At 46.8% G+C, this 21,196-nt stretch overlaps 2 protein-coding genes across 3 annotated transcripts in view; one reads left to right on the forward strand and one right to left on the reverse strand.

Annotated features, from left to right (window-relative positions):
- The window catches only part of LOC115461651 (zinc finger protein 184-like), a 92,874-nt gene extending 83,254 nt beyond the window's left edge, over positions 1–9,620 (reverse strand). Inside the window, 2 exon segments of the mRNA XM_030191677.1 lie at positions 9,053–9,179; positions 9,551–9,620. Coding sequence (XP_030047537.1) covers positions 9,053–9,179 — 127 coding nt within the window. The 5' untranslated portion in view covers positions 9,551–9,620.
- A 286-nt stretch (positions 9,621–9,906) lies between these two features.
- Positions 9,907–21,196, forward strand: part of LOC115463787 (zinc finger protein 707-like) — a 50,449-nt gene continuing 39,159 nt past the window's right edge. For both annotated transcript variants that reach the window (XM_030194567.1, XM_030194559.1), the window contains exon 1: positions 9,907–10,127. In XM_030194567.1, coding sequence (XP_030050427.1) covers positions 10,104–10,127 — 24 coding nt within the window. In that variant the 5' untranslated portion in view covers positions 9,907–10,103. The remainder of the gene's footprint in view (positions 10,128–21,196) is intronic.

Here is a 21,196-nt window from a genome sequence, read left to right on the forward strand (position 1 = left end):
TGGCCCCTAGAGGAGTAGGGTGCACTTCTCTTTCCTTTAAAAAACTTCCTAGATGAGGAAGCGGATGCAGAAGGCGCCCGGCGGGAGAGAGAGTCCATAACGTTATTACGCTGATAGAGATGATCAATCAACTCCTCGACCTTCTCACCGAAAAGATGATCCCCCCCTCCCCCCAATCAACTCCTCGACCTTCTCACCGAAAAGATGATCCCCCCCTCCCCCGGCAAGGGATATCCGCAATTTTCTGCTGAGTTCGTTTCTCCAGGTTAGAGGCATGCAGCCATGAGAGTCTGCGCATCACTATACCCATAGCAGAAAATCTGGATGTCACATCGCAAGTATCGTAAATGCCCCTGGAGAGGAACTTGCGACACGCCTTCTGCTGCCTGACCACTTGGCGAAAAGGCTCGGCCTGCTCCGGTGGGAGCGCATCAACCAAGCTCTCAAGCTGCCTCACTGAGTTCCGCAAATGAATGTTCGTGAAGAGCTGGTATGACTGAATTTTGGATGCGAGCATGCCAGCCTGATACGCCTTCCTCCCAAAAGAATCCAAGGTTCTATGTTCTCGCCCCGGGGGCGCCAAGGCAAAGTTCCTAGAACTCTTGGCTCTTCTGAGAGCGGAATCCACCACCGAAGAGTCATGAGGCAACTGAGGCCGGACGAAACTGGGTTCCTCGGGGATCCAATACTGGGATTCAGCCTTTTTGGAGACAGTTGGACAAGAAAGAGGCTTCTCCCAGTTCCTCATCAGCACTTCCCTGAGTGTATCATGAAAAGGAGCTGTGGTATAAGACTTAGGTGAAGATGGATAATCCAGGACCTCGAGCATCTTGGCCCTGGGCTCATCCACAGTCTCCACAGGGAAGGGAATGGCCTCAGACATTTCCCGAACAAAAGATGAAAAAGACAAGCTCTCCAGAGGGGAGAGCTGTCTCTGAGGTGAGGGGGTCAAATCAGATGGAAGACCTAGAGAATCCTCGGCACAGAAAACTCCATGACCCCCATCTTCATCAGATGAGCCATCATCGGATGGGGCTAACACTCAGAAAGAGCAGCCCGGATCCGAGCCCGTCTCGACATGGAGGTGCGGTGACCTCGATGACGGTGTAGAGAAGTCAACTCCCCAGGAGACTCCGGTGAAGCTTCCTCCACCGAAGGCAATGGAGAGTCAACCCGGGAGGCTGCCGACCCCGATACCGGAAGCGGTACCGGAGAAGGAGACCTCACCATCGGCGAAAGGCACGGTGCCTGAGGAGCTTCCAGCACCATCGGTACCGGTACCTCCGGTGCCGGGCGCAAATGGTGCAGCACCGCTTCCATAAAATCAGGAAAAATAGCCTTGATGCGCTCATCCACAGAAGCTGTCGGGGAAGGCTGCGGTGTTGGTGTGGGCTTCAGAGGCAGAATCTGCAGAGGTCAGGGAGCCGGTACCGGACTGCCAGATGACCGTCGCGCCGACACCTCCATTACAGAGGGAGAGCAATCCTCTCGGCATCGACGCTTCTCGGGTGCCGAATGCTTCAATGACCCGGCGCTCGCAGTACCATGTCGAGAAGGAGAACGATGACGGTGCTTCCTGGCCTTCGCCCGACATCGAGACTCCTCGGTACCAGCGAGGAAGACGTGGAATCCACACACTTCCTTGGGGCCGGGTCCGATACTGGTTGGTCCCGGGGGGGCCTGCAAAGCAGGAGGCGCCGAGGCAGGTGGAGACCCACTCGATGCATCACTGCTCCCAGCGTGCATCGGTCTCTTGGCAGTCTTGACCTGGTCTCCCGATGCTAACGCTGCACTTGACGTCGACAGTACCAATGTTGATGCCGACGCCGAGGAACCGGACCCGAAAAGCTTCTCTCTCTGGAAAGCTGGGTGCGCGTATTCATTTTAAGGCACAACTTACAGCTCTCCTGAAAATGGTCGGGCCCAAGGCACTGAAGGCACCAGGAGTGCAGATCAGTTCCAGAGATGGTCCGGTTGCAGCGGGCGCATGGCTTGAAGCCGCTGGGCGTCTTCGATGACACGGAGGGAAAAATAGCCTCTGCGAAATCAAAGGACGCGATTGTGTAAAAAAATGGACATAAAAAGAGGAAAATCCCGACCGAGCGACCTAACATAGTAACATAGTAGATGACAGCAGAAAAAGACCTGCACAGTCCATCCAGTCTGCCCAACAAGATAAACTCATATGTGCTACTTTTTGTGTATACCCTACCTTGATTTGTACCTCTTCAGGGCACAGACTGTATAAGTCTGCCCAGCACTATCCCCGCCTCCCAACCACCAGCCCCAACTCCCACCACCAGCTCTGGCACAGACCGTATAAGTCTGCCCAGTATTATCTCCGCCTCCCAACCACCAGCCCCGGCACAGACCACTACGGTCGCAACGAAAATAAAGGAAACTTATAAGCGGGGAAAAAAAAAACTAAACTAAAAAAATTAAAGGGAAAAACTATTTATTATTATTATTTTTTTTTTGTAAACAGTACCCGTTAGGGAACGAGCGATCTTCGACGACGAAGAAAAGAAGAAACTTTACTCCGGGAGCGAGGAGACGCGAAGCGCTGTAGAAAGGACTCCGTGTCGCCTCAGACGCGGAAAGAAACTGAGGAGCGTGATCGCGCGGGAAACTACGTGCGCGCATGTGCAGTGTGAGCGCCACGCGCAGTGGAACGCTCCAGAAGGGACTTTTGTAGATTTTTACTAAAAATCCTCCGGGGGCCAACGTGACATCACCCACACGTGAGAATATCAGCCTGCTTGTCCTCAATGCTAGTTCCCTCTTTGGAGGAGAGAAGGTCTGGATATATTCCGATGTCACTAAACAAACCCAGCAAAAGAGGAAGGCATTTTTGGCTTTGAAAAAGGGGACATTGGAGATTGGGGGTTCCTTTTTCTTAGCCTATCCCTGTAAATGTATTATAAAAATGGGATTGACAAAATATGTATTTTATTCACCAGATCAGCTTAAATCATTTCTAGAGATGAGACAACCATAACAACACTCTAAATTTAATAATGGGAGGTATGCAGCCTTGTTTATTAAAATATATGGAACATAATCTTCTCTTTTCATTTAGTTCCCTCTAAGAATTTTGTGGTCTAAGGAAGCTTGAAAAATTGTTTTGCTTGTTAAGGTTTTATTCTTACATTTTATGGCTGTATTTCATAACAAGATTGTTCTTGTTTAATTTGTTGAAATAAAGAAATATAATTAAAAAAAAAACAAAAAAAAACAGATATTGACCAAAAAGTCTAACTTTTAGACCTTGATGTTTGCTTTGTTCAATTATGACAGAAAAATGTCCAAGGGTTGCGAACACCCAAATCATGGACGTAGTTGGGAGGGGGGGCATTCCCCCCCCCCCCCCAAACGAGCTGCCACCCGAGTGGAAAGCCTTGGGCTTCTGACCCGACTGAGTGCTGCAGCTGCAGCTGCAGGCAGAATCTCTCTTTCTCTCCTTCCAGCCCTGCGGCATCTGGTATCGCTCCCCCACCCCCCATGTCTTCCAATCCCCCTCGAGCCGCCGGCAGCCTCAGCAAGAAAGCACTATGAACACTGCTTTAATGCTTTAGGTCTGCCCCAGAAATCTTTCTCTCCTTCAGCTTCCTGTTCCTGCTTAGGCGGGAAGCTGTAGGAGAGAGAAGGGGTTCAAGAGCAGGTCTAAAGCAGCGTGTGTACTGCTTTCTCGTTGAGGCTACTGGTGGCTTGGGGGACTGGAAGACTCAGTGAGGGGGCCACGGGGCTGGAAGGAGAGAAAGACAGATTGGAAGACCAGTGCTGCGGCAGTGGTGGTGGTGGTGTGGGGGGGCGATAATGGGCCCTGCAGGGCTGGTAGGGGAGCGACACAGATAGATGCATACCTGCAGTTTTTTGGGGGGTGAGAAAGGGTAAAGAAAAAAAAAAAAGAGACCACATGGAGGGGAGATAAGGGAGAGAGATGCCAGATTGCAAGGGGAGGGCGATACTGGACCCCACGGGGCTATAAGGGAGGGGGGAGAGAGACAGATGCATACCCGTAAATTTGGAAGGGGTGGGGAAGGGTAAAAAAGACAAGTCTAATGGGAGAGGGGTAAGGGAGAAAGATGCCAGACTGCAGGGAGGGGGAAGTGAGACCTCTGATGGGGGGGGGGGGGGTGGAGAGAGAGAGACATGCTGGAATGGGGGGCAAAGAACAATGGGACGTGTTTGTGGGGGGGATATTGGGAAAGACGCTGGATCAACAGAGAGAGAGAGAGAGAAAAAAATGCAGTACCATGGAGAGGGGGGGGCAGGGGTGAGGAGAGGTAGAGATGCAGGCGAAAGGGGAAAGAAAAGGGAGGAGCTGGACAGAAGGTGGAACATGAACACAGGGGGAAATATGGGGACACAGATACTGACTGAAGGGAATAGGGACAGGGGGACACAGAAGGAATTATAGGGGACATGAAGAGAGGAGAATGGATAAGAGATACTGAAGGCAGAAGATGGATGGGACTAGGTGAAGTGGGTGAGTGGGAGGGAGGGGCCGAAGATGGATGGGACTAGAGGGCATGGGAGGGGGGAGGGAGAAGGAGCAGAAGATGAATGGGACTAGGGGTTTGGAGGGAAGGGGAACAAAGCAGAATATGACTGGGACAGTGTTGAGGAGCAGAGCAGGGAATTATGGATAGTAGAGATGGGAAGGGGAGTCGAGATTTTAAATATGAGTGGGGGAATATCAATGGGTTGGGAGAATGAGTGAGGGTAATAAATGAGGGATAAGAGAAAAGGGTTTGACTGTGGGGACGGTTGAGACATAATGCGAATGACCTGGAAGACTGGAGAGAGGATGAGGCATTGAAAGGGGGTGGGGGGTCTCTGAATGGGTTGAGTGAGGGTGGAAATGGGGCTGAAAAGATTGTGAAAGGGAGACAATAGCACATGGGATACAAGAAAAGAGATGGAAGAATGGCCTTGGAGGCAATGGAGGAAGGAGAGTCAGGGATGGAGCTAGGGCTGATAGGGTGATGAGATGCAGTGGACGGTAGATGAGGGCTAACAGGGTGAGCACAGAGCAGGGCTGTGGAGTCGGTACACCAAACCTGATCGTCTGCTTTTCTACTGTCCAAGTCCAGCTCCGACTCCAAAGCCCTGCTACAGAGGATGGGAGACTAAGAAAGTGGATGAAAGCTGGGGGAGGGGTAGGAGACTGGGGAAGGAGAGACAGAAGGGGCAACGGGAGTTCTGGAGAGGGAATGAGAGGAAGGTGGAAAAAGCCGAGAGGGAGAAAATATGAAATGAAGACTAAGGATGAGAAAGAGAGAGATAAACACGGAGTAGAGAAAAATGGGATTGGGGGGGGGGGGGGGGGGGGGAAACAAAAAACAAAAGATCAGCACCAGACAGATGTAGAAAAGGTAAGGAAGAAGACAAGAGAAGAACTGGAAAAGCCAACCTGGAAAAGTGGAAGAGACTGGGACCAGCCAAATCAGAAAATTTACGTGCTCAGACAAGAAAGGTAGACATAAAAAAAAATTATGTTTAATACTTTTTAAGGATTGAGATGTGCCTGCTTTGTGAAATGTCCATTTCTGTTTCTCTCTTACCAGTATTGCCCCTGCTTGTAGTCTGGCTTTCTTGGGTGAAGTCTCCATTTCAGGTTTTGTCTGCATGTTTTTTTTTTGTGGTCCCCTATTTTGTATCGGGTGAGGGTCTGTCCATGTTCTCCATGTGCAACTGAGGTGAAGGATTCTGCTGCCATGTACTGTCTGTTGTTCCAGTTTCCCAGTAGCAGGTATATTGGTGCTCTAGGGCCCAGTGTAATATTTATTGCACTATGTGGGTTAGGGCTGTTATGGTGTGTTAAGTTTTCTGTATAGGTTTTGAGTGTCTTTTTGCAGGGTTTTGTGTTATTTCATAAAGCAGCTCTGGGGCAAGGGCCCCCGCCACTCAAAATGAATGAACACCAGTGGTCTAAACATCTTGTATAGTTATCATGCAAACAAAAACCCATCTACTTTAAACAAAGTGTCTGGCTGTTCCTGAGTCGATAATCACAATCTAAATATTTTTGTCTGGTGAATTGAAAGAGGATAAAGCACTTAACCAGCTCTGCTTTAGCCGACTGCATATGCCCAGATATTCAATTCCAGTGCCTGGACATGGCCTGGCATTGAATATCTGGGAACACAGCTGGTAGAAATGCTCTAGTTCACTCTGCACCCATTGTTGCATGAGGAAGGCTCCTGTGGATGCAGAATACATAAGAACATAAGAGTAGGCATACTGGGTCAGACCAATGGTCCATCTATTTTCCAAACAGCAGTCAAGCCAGGTCACAAGTACTTGGCAGAAACCCAATCGTGGCAACACTCCATACTACAAATCCCAGGGCAAGCAGTTGCTTCCCATGTCTGCCTAAATAGCATACTATGGACTTTTCCTCCAGGAATTTCTCCAAACCTTTTTTAAACCCAGATACTCTAACCGCTGTTACCACATCCTCCTGCAAAGAGTTCCAGAGCTTAACTATTCATTGAGTGAAAAAATATTTCCACCTGCTTGCATTTAACACTGTGACAATGCAGAGTCAGGGGTCAGTATTTTTTTTTTATAATAGAGTTCCGGGCAACATAATTTAACTCAGATCATTTTTGTTGACTACTACTACTACTACTTAACATTTCTAAAGAGCTACTAGGGGTACGCAGCGCTGTACAATTTAACATGGAAGGACAGTCCCTGCTCAAGGAGCTTACAATCTAAAAGACAAATGTAGAGTCAATCTGATAGGTCAGACAGATTGGGGCAGCCTATATGTTTGAAAGGTTAGGTTCCGAAAGCAGCATTGAAGAGGTGAGCTTTAAGCAAGGATTTGAAGATGGGTAGGGAGGGGGCTTGGCGTAGGGGTTGAGGAAGATTGTTCCAGGAATAGGGTGAGGCAAGGCAAAATGAGCGGCGCCTGGACCTGGCAGTGGTGGAGAAGGGTACTGAGAGGAGGGATTTGTCATGTGAGCGGAGGTTACGGGCAGGAACGTAGGGGGAGATGAGGGTAGAGAGGTAGTGAGGAGCAGCAGACTGAGTGCATTTGTAAGTAAGGAGGAGAAGCTTGAATTGTATGCGGTATCTGATCGGAAGCCAGTGAAGTGACCTGAATACATGAAGATTGAAGAGTTCAGGTGAATGCTAAGGGCATGAGTTGCTCCGCATTTATGCGGAAGGGCAAAGGATGTACATTTGTAAAAGAAGCAAGTAAGGGGAGCAGTCAATGCCATCAGTGGCGTACAGAGGGCGGGGCGGTGGGGGCAGTCTGCCCCAGGTGCACGCTGTAGGGGAGATGCAGGGAGCAGCCGCACGGCTGTCGGCTCCTCCGGTTCCCTGCTCCCTCTGTTACTACTGCTACTACTTATCATTTCTATAGCGCTACTGGGCATACGCAGCGCTGTACACCAAACACAAAAAGACAGTCCCTGCTCAAAGAGCTCACAATCTAAAAATGGAATGTTGCTAGTGGAATAGCAACATTCCATGTAGAATCTCAAATAGTAGCAACAGAATCTCCAATAGTAGCAACATTCCATGTTCCACTGCACTAACCACGAGGCTACTCCTCCATTAGCAACATTCCATCTAGAAGCCTGCCCTTGCAGATAAGCAACGCGGCCGCGCAGGCCCCCGCCACCGTGAGCCCGACGTCCTGCACGTGCAGGACGTCAGACTCGCAGAAACAGAAGCCTGCGCTCACAGAAACAAAAACCAATGTTGGCAGGGTTTTTTTTTTGTATTGCTTAGGAATATATAAATTGCATTCCTAGCGTCAGGCAGCAGATTGCTATGAGTTGCCCCTGGGGTAAGTGCTGTCAGTGGAGGGGGCCAAGAGGAAAAACATTATGCTGCCTCTGGGAAAGATGGGCTAGAAAGAAAATACTGCCTCTGGGGGGATTTGGAGAAGGAGAAAATGGGTAGTTGGTGGTGTCAGGCCTATTTAAGAGGAAAGAGAAAGTGCACTCTCCCCTTGTTAATTGACCTGTTTCAGTGGGGTTTGCAGTGAAATTACATATTAGAGAAGGGAATTTAGACATCCAAGTCAACACGTGAAGAATTCCCACAATATTTTATAGGAAGTTCTGCCAAACATACAGCCTCTCGTAAAAAGAGGTGCTGGACCAAACATTTAAGTCCCTCCATGTTTAGAGAGAACAGTGATTTTAGAAAGCTGTACATGGTGAAATCAGAGATATCCCCCCACACAGAAGCAGCTTTCTAAAATTGCTGTTCCCTCTAAAAAGCGCCCCTGAAAAATACATCCTCCCCCACCGTGTACAACTCCTGACCTGCAGCAACGTAACCCATGTACACCCTGTGAACTGCATCAAATCCCAACCCCCGTGCACAGCACCCCCACTGGTTCACAACCCCTCTGACAGATCTCCCACAATACAAGAATCCCCAGAAAATCCTCCCATATGTTATCAACCCCCATCAAACACCCTGGACTTACCTAGGGTGGGGAGGACCCTCAGGTCTAGTGTGGCAGACGTGATGCCCACTCGCTCCCACCTTGATGATTCCAGCTCTCAAAATACCACCGTGACCTCTAGTGGGATGTTGCTGAATTACTGCTAGGCGTCACATGTCCATAAATGGGCATTTTGCCTATATACGGATATTAGCATTATAGGCCCACCCAGGAAATTCCCTCTCCCCACCTAACCTATATTTTCATTACCAGACTGTGAACATTGACAGCTGTATTTCAAGTTATTTTTACTGTTTATGCATCTTAAGCACTATCATGAAAAGATATTTTGCTTGACTGGTTTAACACAAGATATATACCGGAAGTTTTGTGTGTGTGGGGGGGGGGGGGGGGGGGGGGTTAAAACCTGGGATTAATAGCTGCCAGTTTGTGAGGAGAGACTATGAATTCCTGGCTATTTCTTCATTGATGTGATCAATTTGAGTGTGACAGTATTTCTACATCATTTTATTTTTCAGCATTAACCTATTTGATTTTCTGTGCGACTTTTTGCTCTTTGGCTTTATAATGATGCTCAGATACTGCTAATAAGAACAGAAAATTATCCCTTACCCAATGAGATCAGGGTCTGATAATTCTCCTTCATCACCTCCCTGTAAAGCTCCTTCTGCTCTTCATCTAAATACTCCCACTCCTCCTGGGAGAAAGAGACAGCGATGTCCTCAAACGTCACTCGCATCTGAAATACAAACCAGAAACTCACTCAGCATCTTCTGCATCCTGTCCATCAGCAGCACCAAAGCTGGTGCTCATTGGGGCAAGGAAAAGTTTGCTGAGCGCATAGAATTTAGGATTACATAACACACGATCCTACAAACAGGCTTATATTTCAGAGCACCAGGGAGAGATTTCTCTGAGCAAATTGTAGTCACACAGAACCTGGCCCTCAAAATCTCCCAGGGGACAATGTGTCCAAACTCCGGGTCTGCTTGGGACCAGTTTAGGGAAAGCTGCAGCAGTGTTTGTCCCGCTGGCATTTTAGTCTCTGCTTTTGCAGGATTAGAAATGAATTTGGGGCTTTTTCTGACTGGGAGAGAGGAGCTGATTTACCTCCTGCAGTGCTGGGAGCAGGAACAAAGGAGCAAAACCTGAAATTTGGAGGAGGAAGTTTCTGGTAAGGGTTAACCTGTAACTGAATGGAACAAAGAAAAGATTCCACTTCTGTTCTGCACAGACTGATGACATCACAAGAGGGGGCGGGGCTTTAGTTGAGGAACAGTTTTTTTTCTTGGCTCTACTCCTTTTACTGCTGATTGGTCAGAATGATTCATGGGGCGGGTAGAGTTGAAGGGTCCGCCCACTATGACGGATCAGGGAGGAGGAGGAGGAGTTCTGTTCCAGCTGACTCCGAGCATCTGCAGCTTTTTGCCATTCTAAAGATGGCTGCCTGTGTGAGATCCTAAGAGCACAGGGGTCTTCCCTGGTCTTTGTTTCTCTGCCTAAACCCCTCCCTCCCTCCTAATCGGAAGAACATACATGTCCTGCCCTCCTGACCAGCTTCTGTGCAAGAATCAGCCATAGAGAGAGAAGCAGAGCCTGAAGCTTCATCCCAGGAAAGAGAGAGAAGGGAGAGCGGATCCTCCCCAGAAAAGCAGGGAAGAGAATGGCTGAGGCAGAGTTTGTACAGGTAGGGTAGCTTTTCAGCACCAGGAGAGGATTGTTCCACCTCTGGATTCCTCTTCCCTTCCTGCTCCTGAGGCTGTGCGGGTATGGTTGGGGGGGGATAAGCTCTGGTAGAAATACTCAAGTCTTTATTACATCACATGTAGTTCACCAAAAACAGAAAGAAACCCTGGCTAAGCTCACAGCTCCGGATCTTGCATCCAGCCACATTAACTCAGTAATGATTTATAGCAGCAGTAGTAGTAGTACAAGGCCAGTGTTTCCCAACCAGTGTGTAGTGAGACTTATTTGGGAACAGTCACCACGTTCAGGTCCAGTTTGGCATATTGCTCCTCTCCCTTCTATCTCTTTGATTGAACTGAAATTTTATGTAAACTGCTCTGATTCTCCTTGATATGTGTTGTAATACAAGGATAGCTCAAGACTATCTGACATTATAGGCAGATGTGGAGTGGAGGAGTGGCCTAGTGGTTAGAGCACCAATCCAGACGTGGTCGGTTCAAATCCTGCTGCTACTCCTTGTGATCTTGGGCAAGTCACTTAACCCTCCATTGCCTCAGGTACAAACTTAGATTGTGAGCCCTCCTGGGACAGAGAAATATCCAGAGTACCTGAATGTAACACACCTTGAGCTACTACTGAAAAAGGTGTGAGCAAAGTCCAAAAAAACCCTTCTCAGCCATGTGCCCCTCTCCCAATGTTCAGTATCTCTCCTTCCCTACCCCCACCCCAGGTGGGAAATGGTGGGCCTTCAGCGTGCGCATCTGCTCAATGTCCCATGCCATCTGCTGTCACTTTCCTGATAACTGCTCCTCAGATTTGTTCAGCCCTAGGTGGATTCCTAATCCACCTAGTGGTAGGGCTGGCCCTAGGTATATAAAGCCTTGTAATAGACATTACACCATGAACAAAAAATAGAGGTACTGGAGGAAGAGGAAGTGTAGGAAGGGGAGGGACTGACCATGAGGGGTGGAAGGAAGGAGAGATACTGGCCATGGTGAAAGGGAGATGTTAGCCGTGGGGGGGGGGGAAGGTATAGTGAAGGACAGATGTTAGCCACTGGAGGGGGGTGAAATGCTGGGTGGGATAGAAGGGGGGGGAGTAGAGAAGGGTAGGGGAAAAGCTAGCCAAGAGGGGGAAGAAAAGACCTGTACGGTCCATACAGTCTGCCCAACAAGATAAACTCATAGTAACATAGTAGATGACGGCAGAAAAAGACCTGCACGGTCCATCCAGTCTGCCCAAGAAATGTGCCACTTTTTTGTGTATACCTTACCTTGATTTGTAGCTGTCCTTTTCAGGGTACAGACCGTACAAGTCTGCCCAGCACTATCCCCGCCTCCCACCATTGGCTCTGGCACAGACCGTATAAGTCTGCCCGGCACTATCCCCGCCTCCCAACCACCAGCCCCGCCTCCCACTACCGGCTCTGTTATCCAATCTCGGCTAAGCTCCTGAGGATCCATTTCTTCTGAACAGGATTCCTTTATGTTTATCCCACGCATGTTTGAATTCCGTTACCGTTTTCATCTCCACCACCTCCCACGGGAGGGCATTCCAAGCATCCACCACTCTCTCCGTATTCTTCCTGACATTTTTCTTGAGTCTGCCCCCCTTCAATCTCATTTCATGTCCTCTCGTTCTACCACCTTCGTATCTCCGGAAAAGGTTCGTTTGCGGATTAATACCTTTCAAATATTTGAACATCTGTATCATATCACCCCTGTTTCTCCTTTCCTCCAGGGTATACATGTTCAGGTCAGCAAGTCTCTCCTCATACGTCTTGTAACGCAAATCCCATACCATTCTCGTAGCTTTTCTTTGCACCGCTTCGATTCTTTTTACATCCTTTGCACGGTACTGCCTCCAAAACTGAACACAATACTCCAGATGGGGCCTCACCAACGACTTATACAAGGGCATCAACACTTCCTTTCTTCTGCTGGTCACACCTCTCTCTATACAGCCTAGCAATCTTCTAGCTACGGCCACCGCCTTGTCACACTGTTTCGTCGCCTTCAAATCCTCAGATACTATTACCCCAAGATCCCTCTCCCTGTCCGTTCCTATCAGACTCTCACCGCCTAACACATACATCTCCCGTGGATTTCTATTCCCTAAGTGCATCACTTTGCATTTCTTGGCATTGAATTTTAATTGCCAAACCTTAGACCATTCTTCTAGCTTCTTCAGATCCTTTTTCATGTTTTCCACTCCCTCAGGGGTGTCCACTCTGTTACAGATCTTAGTATCATCCGCAAATAGGCAAACTTTACCTTCTAACCCTTCGGCAAGGTCACTCACAAATATATTGAACAGAATCGGCCCCAGCACCGATCCTTGAGGCACTCCACTACTCACCTTTCCCTCCTCCGAGCGAACTCCATTTACCACCACCTTCTGGCGTCTGTCCGTCAACCAGTTCCTAATCCAGTTCACCACTTCGGGTCCTATCTGCAGCCCATCCAGTTTATTCAAAAGCCTTCTGTGGGGAACTGTGTCAAAAGCTTTGCTGAAATCTAAGTAGATTACGTCCATAGCTCGTCCCTGATTTAATTCTCCTGTCACCCAATCAAAGAACTCAATGAGATTCGTTTGGCACGATTTCCCTTTGGTAAAACCATGTTGTCTCAGATCTAGCAACTTATTGGCTTCCAGGAAATTCAGTATCCTTTCCTTCAGCATCACTTCCATGACTTTTCCAATAACCGAAGTAAGGCTTACCGGCCTGTAGTTTCCAGCTTCTTCCCTATCACCACTTTTGTGAAGAGGGACCACCTCCACCGTTCTCCAATCCCTCGGAACCTCTCCCGTCTCTAAGGATTTATTAAACAAATCTTTAAGAGGACCCGCCAGAACCTCTCTGAGCTCCCTCAATATCCTGGGGTGGATCCCGTCCGGTCCCATGGCTTTGTCCACCTTTAGCTTTACAAGTTGTTCATACACACTCTCTTCTGTAAATGATGCTGTATCTGCTCCATTTTCATTTGTACTTTTTCCAGTCCATCGCGGTCCTGCTCCAGGATTTTCTTCTGTGAAAACAGAACAGAAGTATCTCATAAGGTGTGGTGTAATACTACATATGTATACTTGATCTTGATTTGGTAAACAGGGGAACGGGAGATACTATGAGGAAGATAAGGAGGTACAGGAGGAAGGGAAGTTGCTGTCCACATGAAAGAGGAGGATAAGGAGGTAGAGGGAGAAGGGAAGTTGCTGGCCACAGGAGAGAGGAAGTAGAGAGGGGAAGGAGAGATGCTGGCCATGAGGGGAGGAAGGAAATAGTGAGGAGATACTAATCACAGAAGGGGAAAGTAGAGAGGGGAACAGGAGGTGCTGGACAGAAGAGGGAGGAAGAGGAGGTGCTGGCTACAAGAGGGGGAAGTAGAGAAGGGAAGGGGAGATGCTGGACACAGGAGGGGGAAGTAGGGAAAGGGAGATGCTGGCCATAGCAGGGGGAAGGAGAGATGCTGGCCACAGGAGGGAGAAGAGGAGATGCTGGCCACAGGAGGGGGAAGTAGAGAGGGGAAGGAAGATGGTGGCCATGAGGGGAGGAAAGAGTTAGTGAGGAGATACTAATCGCAGGAGGAGGAAGTAGAGAGGGGATGCTAGACACAGGAGGGGAAAGTAGAGAGGGGAACAAGAGGTTCTGGACACGAGGGGGGAAGAGGAGATGTTAGCCAAAGCATGGGGGGAAAGGAAATGCTGGACACAGGTGGGGCAAGTAGAGAAGGGAAGGGGAGATGCTAGCCACATGAGTGTGGAAGAGGAGGTGCTAGCCACAGGAGGGAGGAGTAGAGAGGGGTTGCTAGCCACAGGAGGGGGAAGTGAAGAGGAGATGCTAGCCACAGGAGGGGGAAGTAGAGAGGAAAAGAGGATATGCTAGCCAAAGGAGGGGAAGTAGAGAGGGGAAGAGATGCTAGCTAAAGGAGGGGAGGAGGAGTAGAGAGGGGAAGAGATGCTAACCAAAGAAGGAAGTAGAGAGGGGATGCTGGCCACAGGAGGGGGGAAGTAGAGATGGGAAGAGATGCTAGCTAGGGGAGGAGGAGTAGAGAGGGGAAGAGTTGCTAGCTATAGGAGGGGAGGAGGAGTACAGAGGAGAAGAGATGCTGACCAAAGAAGGAAGTAGAGCGGGGATGCTGGCCACAGGAGGGGGGAAGTAGAGATGGGAAGAGATGCTAGCTAGGGGAGGAGGAGTAGAGAGGGGAAGAGTTGCTAGCTATAGGAGGGGAGGAGGAGTACAGAGGAGAAGAGATGCTGACCGAGAAAGGGGGGTAATACAGAGGGGAAGAGGAGATACTCAACACAAAGTTACAGGAGACTACCTCGACACAGCGAATCTCGTGAAACATGGAACCATGTCAGTTTAATCGGGTCTCTGTTTTATATATAATATATACTGGGATGCAAGAATAACTGCATTATATCTTAAAAAGCTAAGTGAAAGCTACTTATTATTATTAAGATTTAAGAAACTGATGAACAAATGTGTACATATAAAAAACGGAAAAAGTGGATCAATGAGGATTATGTCACTGCCCCCAAAATATGCTTGGCTCATTGGCTCATTCTAGCCATAACAGGGGCAGTTGTGCGAATCTGACGATTCAAAAAAAAAAAAAAAAAGGGTTTGATACTGGACTTGCTAGATCAAAAAAGTATGATTATGTAAGTTATATCTGAAGCTGGGTACTCTATGTGTATATCCCATACAGTAATGACATGCTGTGGCAGCCATATTGGTAAGGGCTACAGCTGAAATGATGCTACACTTCCACATAGTCTTGGCTGAATCTTGATAGGACCCATGAACGTCTGTGATAACTGTGCAGAAGGTAAAGTAACAGGGTGTTATACGTGAATGAACAGGGTTTCCCATATATAGCTGATGGTGGAGTCTCCAGGACCTACAAGAAGCATCGATGAAACCAAATCTCTGCTAAACTTTAAGGATACTTGGGGCAGAAACAGAACCGTTTTGGTAAAGGAAATCGGAGGGGGAAGCTACATCTTGATTTAAGCCTGGGAACTTGCATGCTAATTTACCCAAAATGGTAGAAGACCAAGAGGAAAGAGATTCCTTTCTGTTACTAAAGAAATTTAAGAACTATTTGGAAAGTTTTTAATATTTCTGTTTTTAGATTGTTGGTTCAGGTTTTGATACTTTCAAAACTGGACTATTGCAACTGTATTTATATCGGTTGCACAAAGTTGCTGAAATTTAAATTACAACAAGTACACAGTGCAGTGGCTAGAATAAGATCACATTACTCCTTTGTTAGTCCGTCTGCGTTGGTTACCATTAGAAGCAAGATTTTAATTTAAGGCATCTGCTTTGACCTATTTGATCTACCCTGCTTATTTAGACGTTCATCTTTTTTTTTTAATGATTTAATTTCTAGATCTACTAGCAGTTAATTTTTATTAAAGATTCCCTCATTTTGCCATGCAAAGGCAAAGAGGATTTTTCAATACATTTTTCCGTATCAGGCTGCACGTTTTTTTGGAATTCTCTTCCTTCTTTTCTCTTAAGAATTTAAGAAAGCCCTTAAGACATTTCTTTTTAAGAAATTTTATTAATATTTTTTGGAATGTATTTATTTATTCGTTGCATTTGTATCCCACATTTTCCCACCTATTTGCAGGCTCAATGTGGCTTACATAGTACCGTAAAGGCGTTCGCCAATTCCGGTATAAACAGTTACACAGTGATGTGGTAGAATGAGGTTCATGTGGAACAGACATATTAGGGAATCATATCGAGGAAGAGTTAAGTTACTACTACTACTACTTGACATTTCTAAAGCGCTACTAGGGTTACGCAGCGCTGTACAATCCAACACAGAAGGACAGTCCCTGCTCAAAGGAGCTTACAATCTAAAGGACAAATGTACAGTCAGTCAAATAGGGGCAGTCTAGATTTCCTGAAAGGTATAAAGGTTAGATGCTGAAAGCAACATTGAAGAGGTGGGCTTTGAGCAAGGATTTGAAGATGGGTAGGGAGGGGGCTTGGCGTAAGGGCTCAGGAAGTTGATTCCAAGCATAGGGTGAGGCGAGGCAGAATGAGCGGAGTCTGGAGTTGGCGGTGGTGGAGAAGGGTACTGAGAGGAGGGATTTGTCCGGTGAGCGGAGGTTACAGGCGGGAACATAAGGGGAAATGAGGGTAGAGAGGTAATGAGGGGCTGCAGACTGAGTGCATTTGTAGGTAAGAAGGAGAAGCTTGAACTGTATGCGGTATCTGATTGGAAGCCAGTGAAGTGACCTGAGAAGAGGGGTGATATGAGTATATCGGTTCAGGCGGAATATAAGACGTGCAGCAGAGTTCTGAACAGATTGAAGGGGGGATAGATGGCTAAGTGGGAGGCCAGTAAGGAGTAGGTTGCAGTAGTCAAGGCGAGAGGTAATGAGAGCGTAGACGAGAGTACGGGTGGTGTGCTCAGAGAGGAAAGGGCAAATTTTGCTGATGTTAAAGAGAAAGAAGCGACAGGGCTTGGCTATCTGCTGGATATGCGCAGAGAAGGAGAGGGAGGAGTCGAAGATGACTCCGAGGTTGCGGGCAGATGAAACGGGGAGGATGAGGGTGCCATCAACTGAGATAGAGAGTGGAGGAAGAGGAGAAGTGGGTTTTGGTGGAAAGACGATAAGCTCGGTCTTGGACATGTTCAGTTTCAGGTGGCGGTTGGACATCCATGCAGCGATGTCGGATAAGCAGGCCGATACCTTGGCCTGGGTCTCCGCGGTGATGTCTGGTGTTGAGAGATATAGCTGGGTGTCATCAGCGTAAAGATGATACTGGAAACCATGAGATGAGATCAGTGAGCCCAGGGAAGAGGTGTAGATTGAAAAAAGAAGGGGTCCAAGGACAGATCCCTGGGGAACTCCAACAGAGAGCGGGATGGGGGTGGAGGAAGATCCATGAGAGTGTACTCTGAAGGTGCGGTGGGAGAGATAGGAGGAGAACCAGGAGAGGACAGAACCCTGGAACCCAAATGAGGAAGTTATATCCATTACGTTCTTTGGTTTCGTAGTCTTTCATGGTTCAGATATTTAAGTAGGGTCGGTAGGGTATGCCTTTTTGAACAAATAGGTTTTTAGTGATTTCCGGAAGTTTAGGTGGTTATAGGTTGTTTTCACGGCTTTTGGTAGTTTGTTCCATAGTTGTGTGCTTATGTAGGAAAAGCTGGATGCATAAGTTGATTTGTATTTGAGTCCTTTGCAGCTTCCGGTTGTATTTCTGATTGGTAGGTCGATGAGGTCTGTCATGTATCCCGGGGCCTCGCTGTAGATAATCTTATGAACCAGGGTGCAGATTTTGAAAGCAGTACGTTCTTTGATTGGGAGCCAGTGCAATTTTTCATGGAGGGGCTTGGTGCTTTCGAATCGTGTTTTTCCAAATATAAGCTTGCCTGCCATGTTTTGAGCGGTCTGAAATTTCTTTATGAGTTCTTTGCATTACGCATAAATTCCATTGCAGTAATCTAGGTGGCTTAGTACCATTGATTGTATCAGGTTCTGAAATGTTTCCCTCGGGAAGAATGGTTTCACACGTTTGAGTTTCCACATTGACTGGAACATTTTGTTAGTTGTGGATTTCACATGGCTCTCTAGTGTTAGGTTGCAGTCGATTGTAACGCTGAGGAGTTTCAGGCTGTCTGAGATGGGGAGGGTGTAATCTGGGGTGTTTATATTTATGGGGTTGTTCACAATGTTTTGGGATGAGAGGATGAGACCGTGTGTTTTATCTGTATTGAGTTTTAGTTGAAATGCATTTGCCCATGAGTCCATGATGTTCAAGCCCAGCTTAATTTTGTTGGTGATTTCTGTCAGATCATGATTGTAAGGAATGTATATTGTGACATCGTCTGCATAGATGAAAGGGTTAAGACCTTGGTCGGATAAGGACTTGGCTAGTGGGGTTATCATTAGGTTGAAGAGGATCGGTGATAGTGGTGATCCTCGATGTACTCTGCAGTCTGCTTTCCACGGTGATGATATTTTTGAATTTGATTTCACTTAATATGTTCTAGTGGTTAGGAAACCCTTGATCCAACTAAGTATATTTCCTCTGATCCCAAAGTTGTCTAGGAGTCTTAGTAGTATATTATGGTTTACCATGTCGAATGCACTGGACATGTCAAATTGGAGGAGGAGTATGCCTTTACCTATTGCTATTTCTTGCTTGAATTTCACTAAGAGAGTGATTAGTACTGTTTCAGTGCTATGGAGGGGGCGAAATCCTGATTGTGATTAATGTAATATTGAGAATTTGTTTAGATAGGCAGTAAGTTACTTGGTTACCATGCTTTCCATCAATTTGATTACCAGTGGTCGGTAGTTGGTGATTTCGTTTATATTTTTCTTGGTGTCTTTTGGTATTGGGGTGAGTAGGATGTTGCCGTTTTCCTTGGAGAGCAGACCTTGTTGAAGCATGTAGTTTAGGTGGGATGTGAGGTCAGTTATGAAGTGGTCAGGGGCGGATTTTATTAGGTAGCTGGGGCAGGTATCCAATTTACAGTGGGTGCTAGAGAACCTTTTGATCGCCTGGGTGACTGTTTCAATGGTGAGGAGAGTGAAGTTTGACCAAGTTCGGTCAGCTGGGTATTCTCCGGGGGTTGGATCCAGATTATTGATGAAGTTCTCGATATCGGTATTGTCCTGAGGTAGTGTGTTGAGAAGGTTTGTAATTTTTTCATTGAAATATTTAGCAAGTTTGTCTGCAGATGGCATATCTATATTGGTTGTAGTGACCGCTGTAGTGTCTAGTAGTTGGTATAATTCACGAGTTGGTATAATTTCTTCGTGTCTTTGTGATCAGGCCCTATTTTAATTTTATAGTATGTCCTTTTGGTTTGTCTTATTGCGTATTTGTATTTTCTTTGTATCTGTTTCCATGCATTGGGTGTGTGTTTATCTTTATTTTTTTCCATGCTCGTTCGAGTTTCCTGAATTGTGTTTTTAATGTTTTCAGTTCATCGTTGAACCATGGTATAGCATTATGCCTACTTGAGGTTCTTGTTTGTAAGGGTGCTATTTCATCTAGTATACTTCTGCATCTTTTATCCCGTTCTGTGAGATAGTGTGTGGAGTCCATTTGTGCTGTCCATTCGTTATTGTATATCTGTAGCCAGAATGTTTTCGGGTCTATTTGGCCTCTGGTGCTGTAGGTTGTGTGCGGTTTGAGCCCTTCTTCTACCATTTTAGGAATAGGTTTAGTTTGTAGTGATCGGTCCATGGTGTTTCTCTCCATTTGATATCTGTTATTATTAGGTTCTGGTCTGTTGACAGTTTGTGTGAGATGAGGTTGCGTGCATGCCCTTTGACATGGGTTGCTTGCATTTGAGGCCATTTGAGATCCCATGAGTGGAGGAATTCCTTACATTCTCGTGCATTTGTGGAGTTTGAGTCTTCTAGGTGGAGGTTAATGTCTCCTAATATTAGTATATTGGTGTTGGTTGCACATGTGTTCGAAATGAAGTCAGTGAAGATTGTGTGGCCTTCGTTCCAATTACCTGGTGGTCTATAAAATAATTTGGTTTAAATATTGTAATCCCGATGTTTGATCAGTTTTTGTCTGTTGTTACCCACAGTGAACTTTGTGGTGTTTTGCGGGTTATAAGACTGTAGTAATGATTTATTTATTTATTTGTTACATTTGTATCCCACATTTTCCCACCTATTTGCAGGCTCAGTGTGGCTTACATAGAACCGTAAAGGCGTTCACCAATTCCGGTATGAACAAACACAAGTAATGTCGAGGTAGAATAAGGGATCGTGTGTGACAGACGCATTAGGGAATCGTAAAGAGGAAGAGTTATTTTATGTCCTTTACGAGCTATGGTTTCGTAGAGAGGAAGAGTTATTTTGTGTTTGCTCCGGGCCTTGGTTTCGTTGTGTTGCAGGGTGTAGTCATTTATGTTGATAATAAACTGTAATAATAATATCCTGCAACAAGTCAATTTGTACCGCTGACTGGGGGGTTTATACCTTATCTAGAGCGGTGTACATGACAACAACCAGGCAGTCTTGTGGATCACCCAAAGTATAACTGTGGGTGGACCTGGGCTGGCCTGGGCCAATTCACATTCCCTCAGACCCACCCAGCAGCAGTCAGATTTATCTGTTTTTTAACTGGTGAGATCCTCAGGTCTCGCCAGTTGTAGAAATTCAGAGCTGGTCCCAATTCCCTAAAGCATGGCTGTCAGTGACTTAAAGTGCCCTCGCTAATGCTGGTACTGTGCAACTGCTTTGTTCTGCACACGCTCAGTTCATGTGCAGAATGGAGCATATGGTGCCTACATCATTGAGTCACTGCCGGCCACACTTTAAGGGATTTCTATAGCTGGTGGGGCTTGGGAATCCCCATCAGCTAAGGTCATTTTAATTTCAGGGGGGTGGAGTGAGAGGGAAAGGAGAGGCCCAGGCATACCTACTAGAGGTCCCTCCAAAAATGGTGTTCTGGCTACATCGCTTGGATCAGCTAGTTCTTCTGTGCTATCATTCACTAAAATAATAATACTTACCATTTACAGTGCTACACAGTGGTGATAAGTATTGAGGTACAATACGCCTTGCCCCAAAGAGCTTACAATTGAAGCAATGGGAGGTTAGAAATTAAGATTTATTGTGTTACTCGGACTTTACTCACCTCCCTAGACAAGGCCAGGACCTAGAAAGCGTTATTGTAGAAAGAAAGATGCTGTAAAGATTCATTTATGTAAACCCCAGTTGTTGGAGGTACCTAGGCAAATGCCTAGACACAGTCCGGAAGGTGGGGAGAAAGGGCACATAAGTTATTTATTTGGTGGGACTAGGTTTGGGGTCAACCTTAAGGCTGGAGGGCTTAGCAAGCGAGGCAACAGACTGTCCAGCCAGACAAAAATCCAGACCACACCATGAGGTAACTTAAAACTGGAACCTTTGCTGTACTGTCAATTGATGAAGCACAGGAACGTTGAAAACAAAAGTCAATATCAATATAGTTCTTACTGACCGCTATTTCCTTAAGGGTTAAATGCAGTGTACAAGTAGCAACGCCCCTTCAGAAGGTCCAACAAGTGGTGTTCCTTGGTTGGC

The sequence above is a fragment of the Microcaecilia unicolor genome, chromosome 1 (assembly GCF_901765095.1).
Source record: "Microcaecilia unicolor chromosome 1, aMicUni1.1, whole genome shotgun sequence".
Classification (NCBI taxonomy): domain Eukaryota; kingdom Metazoa; phylum Chordata; class Amphibia; order Gymnophiona; family Siphonopidae; genus Microcaecilia; species Microcaecilia unicolor.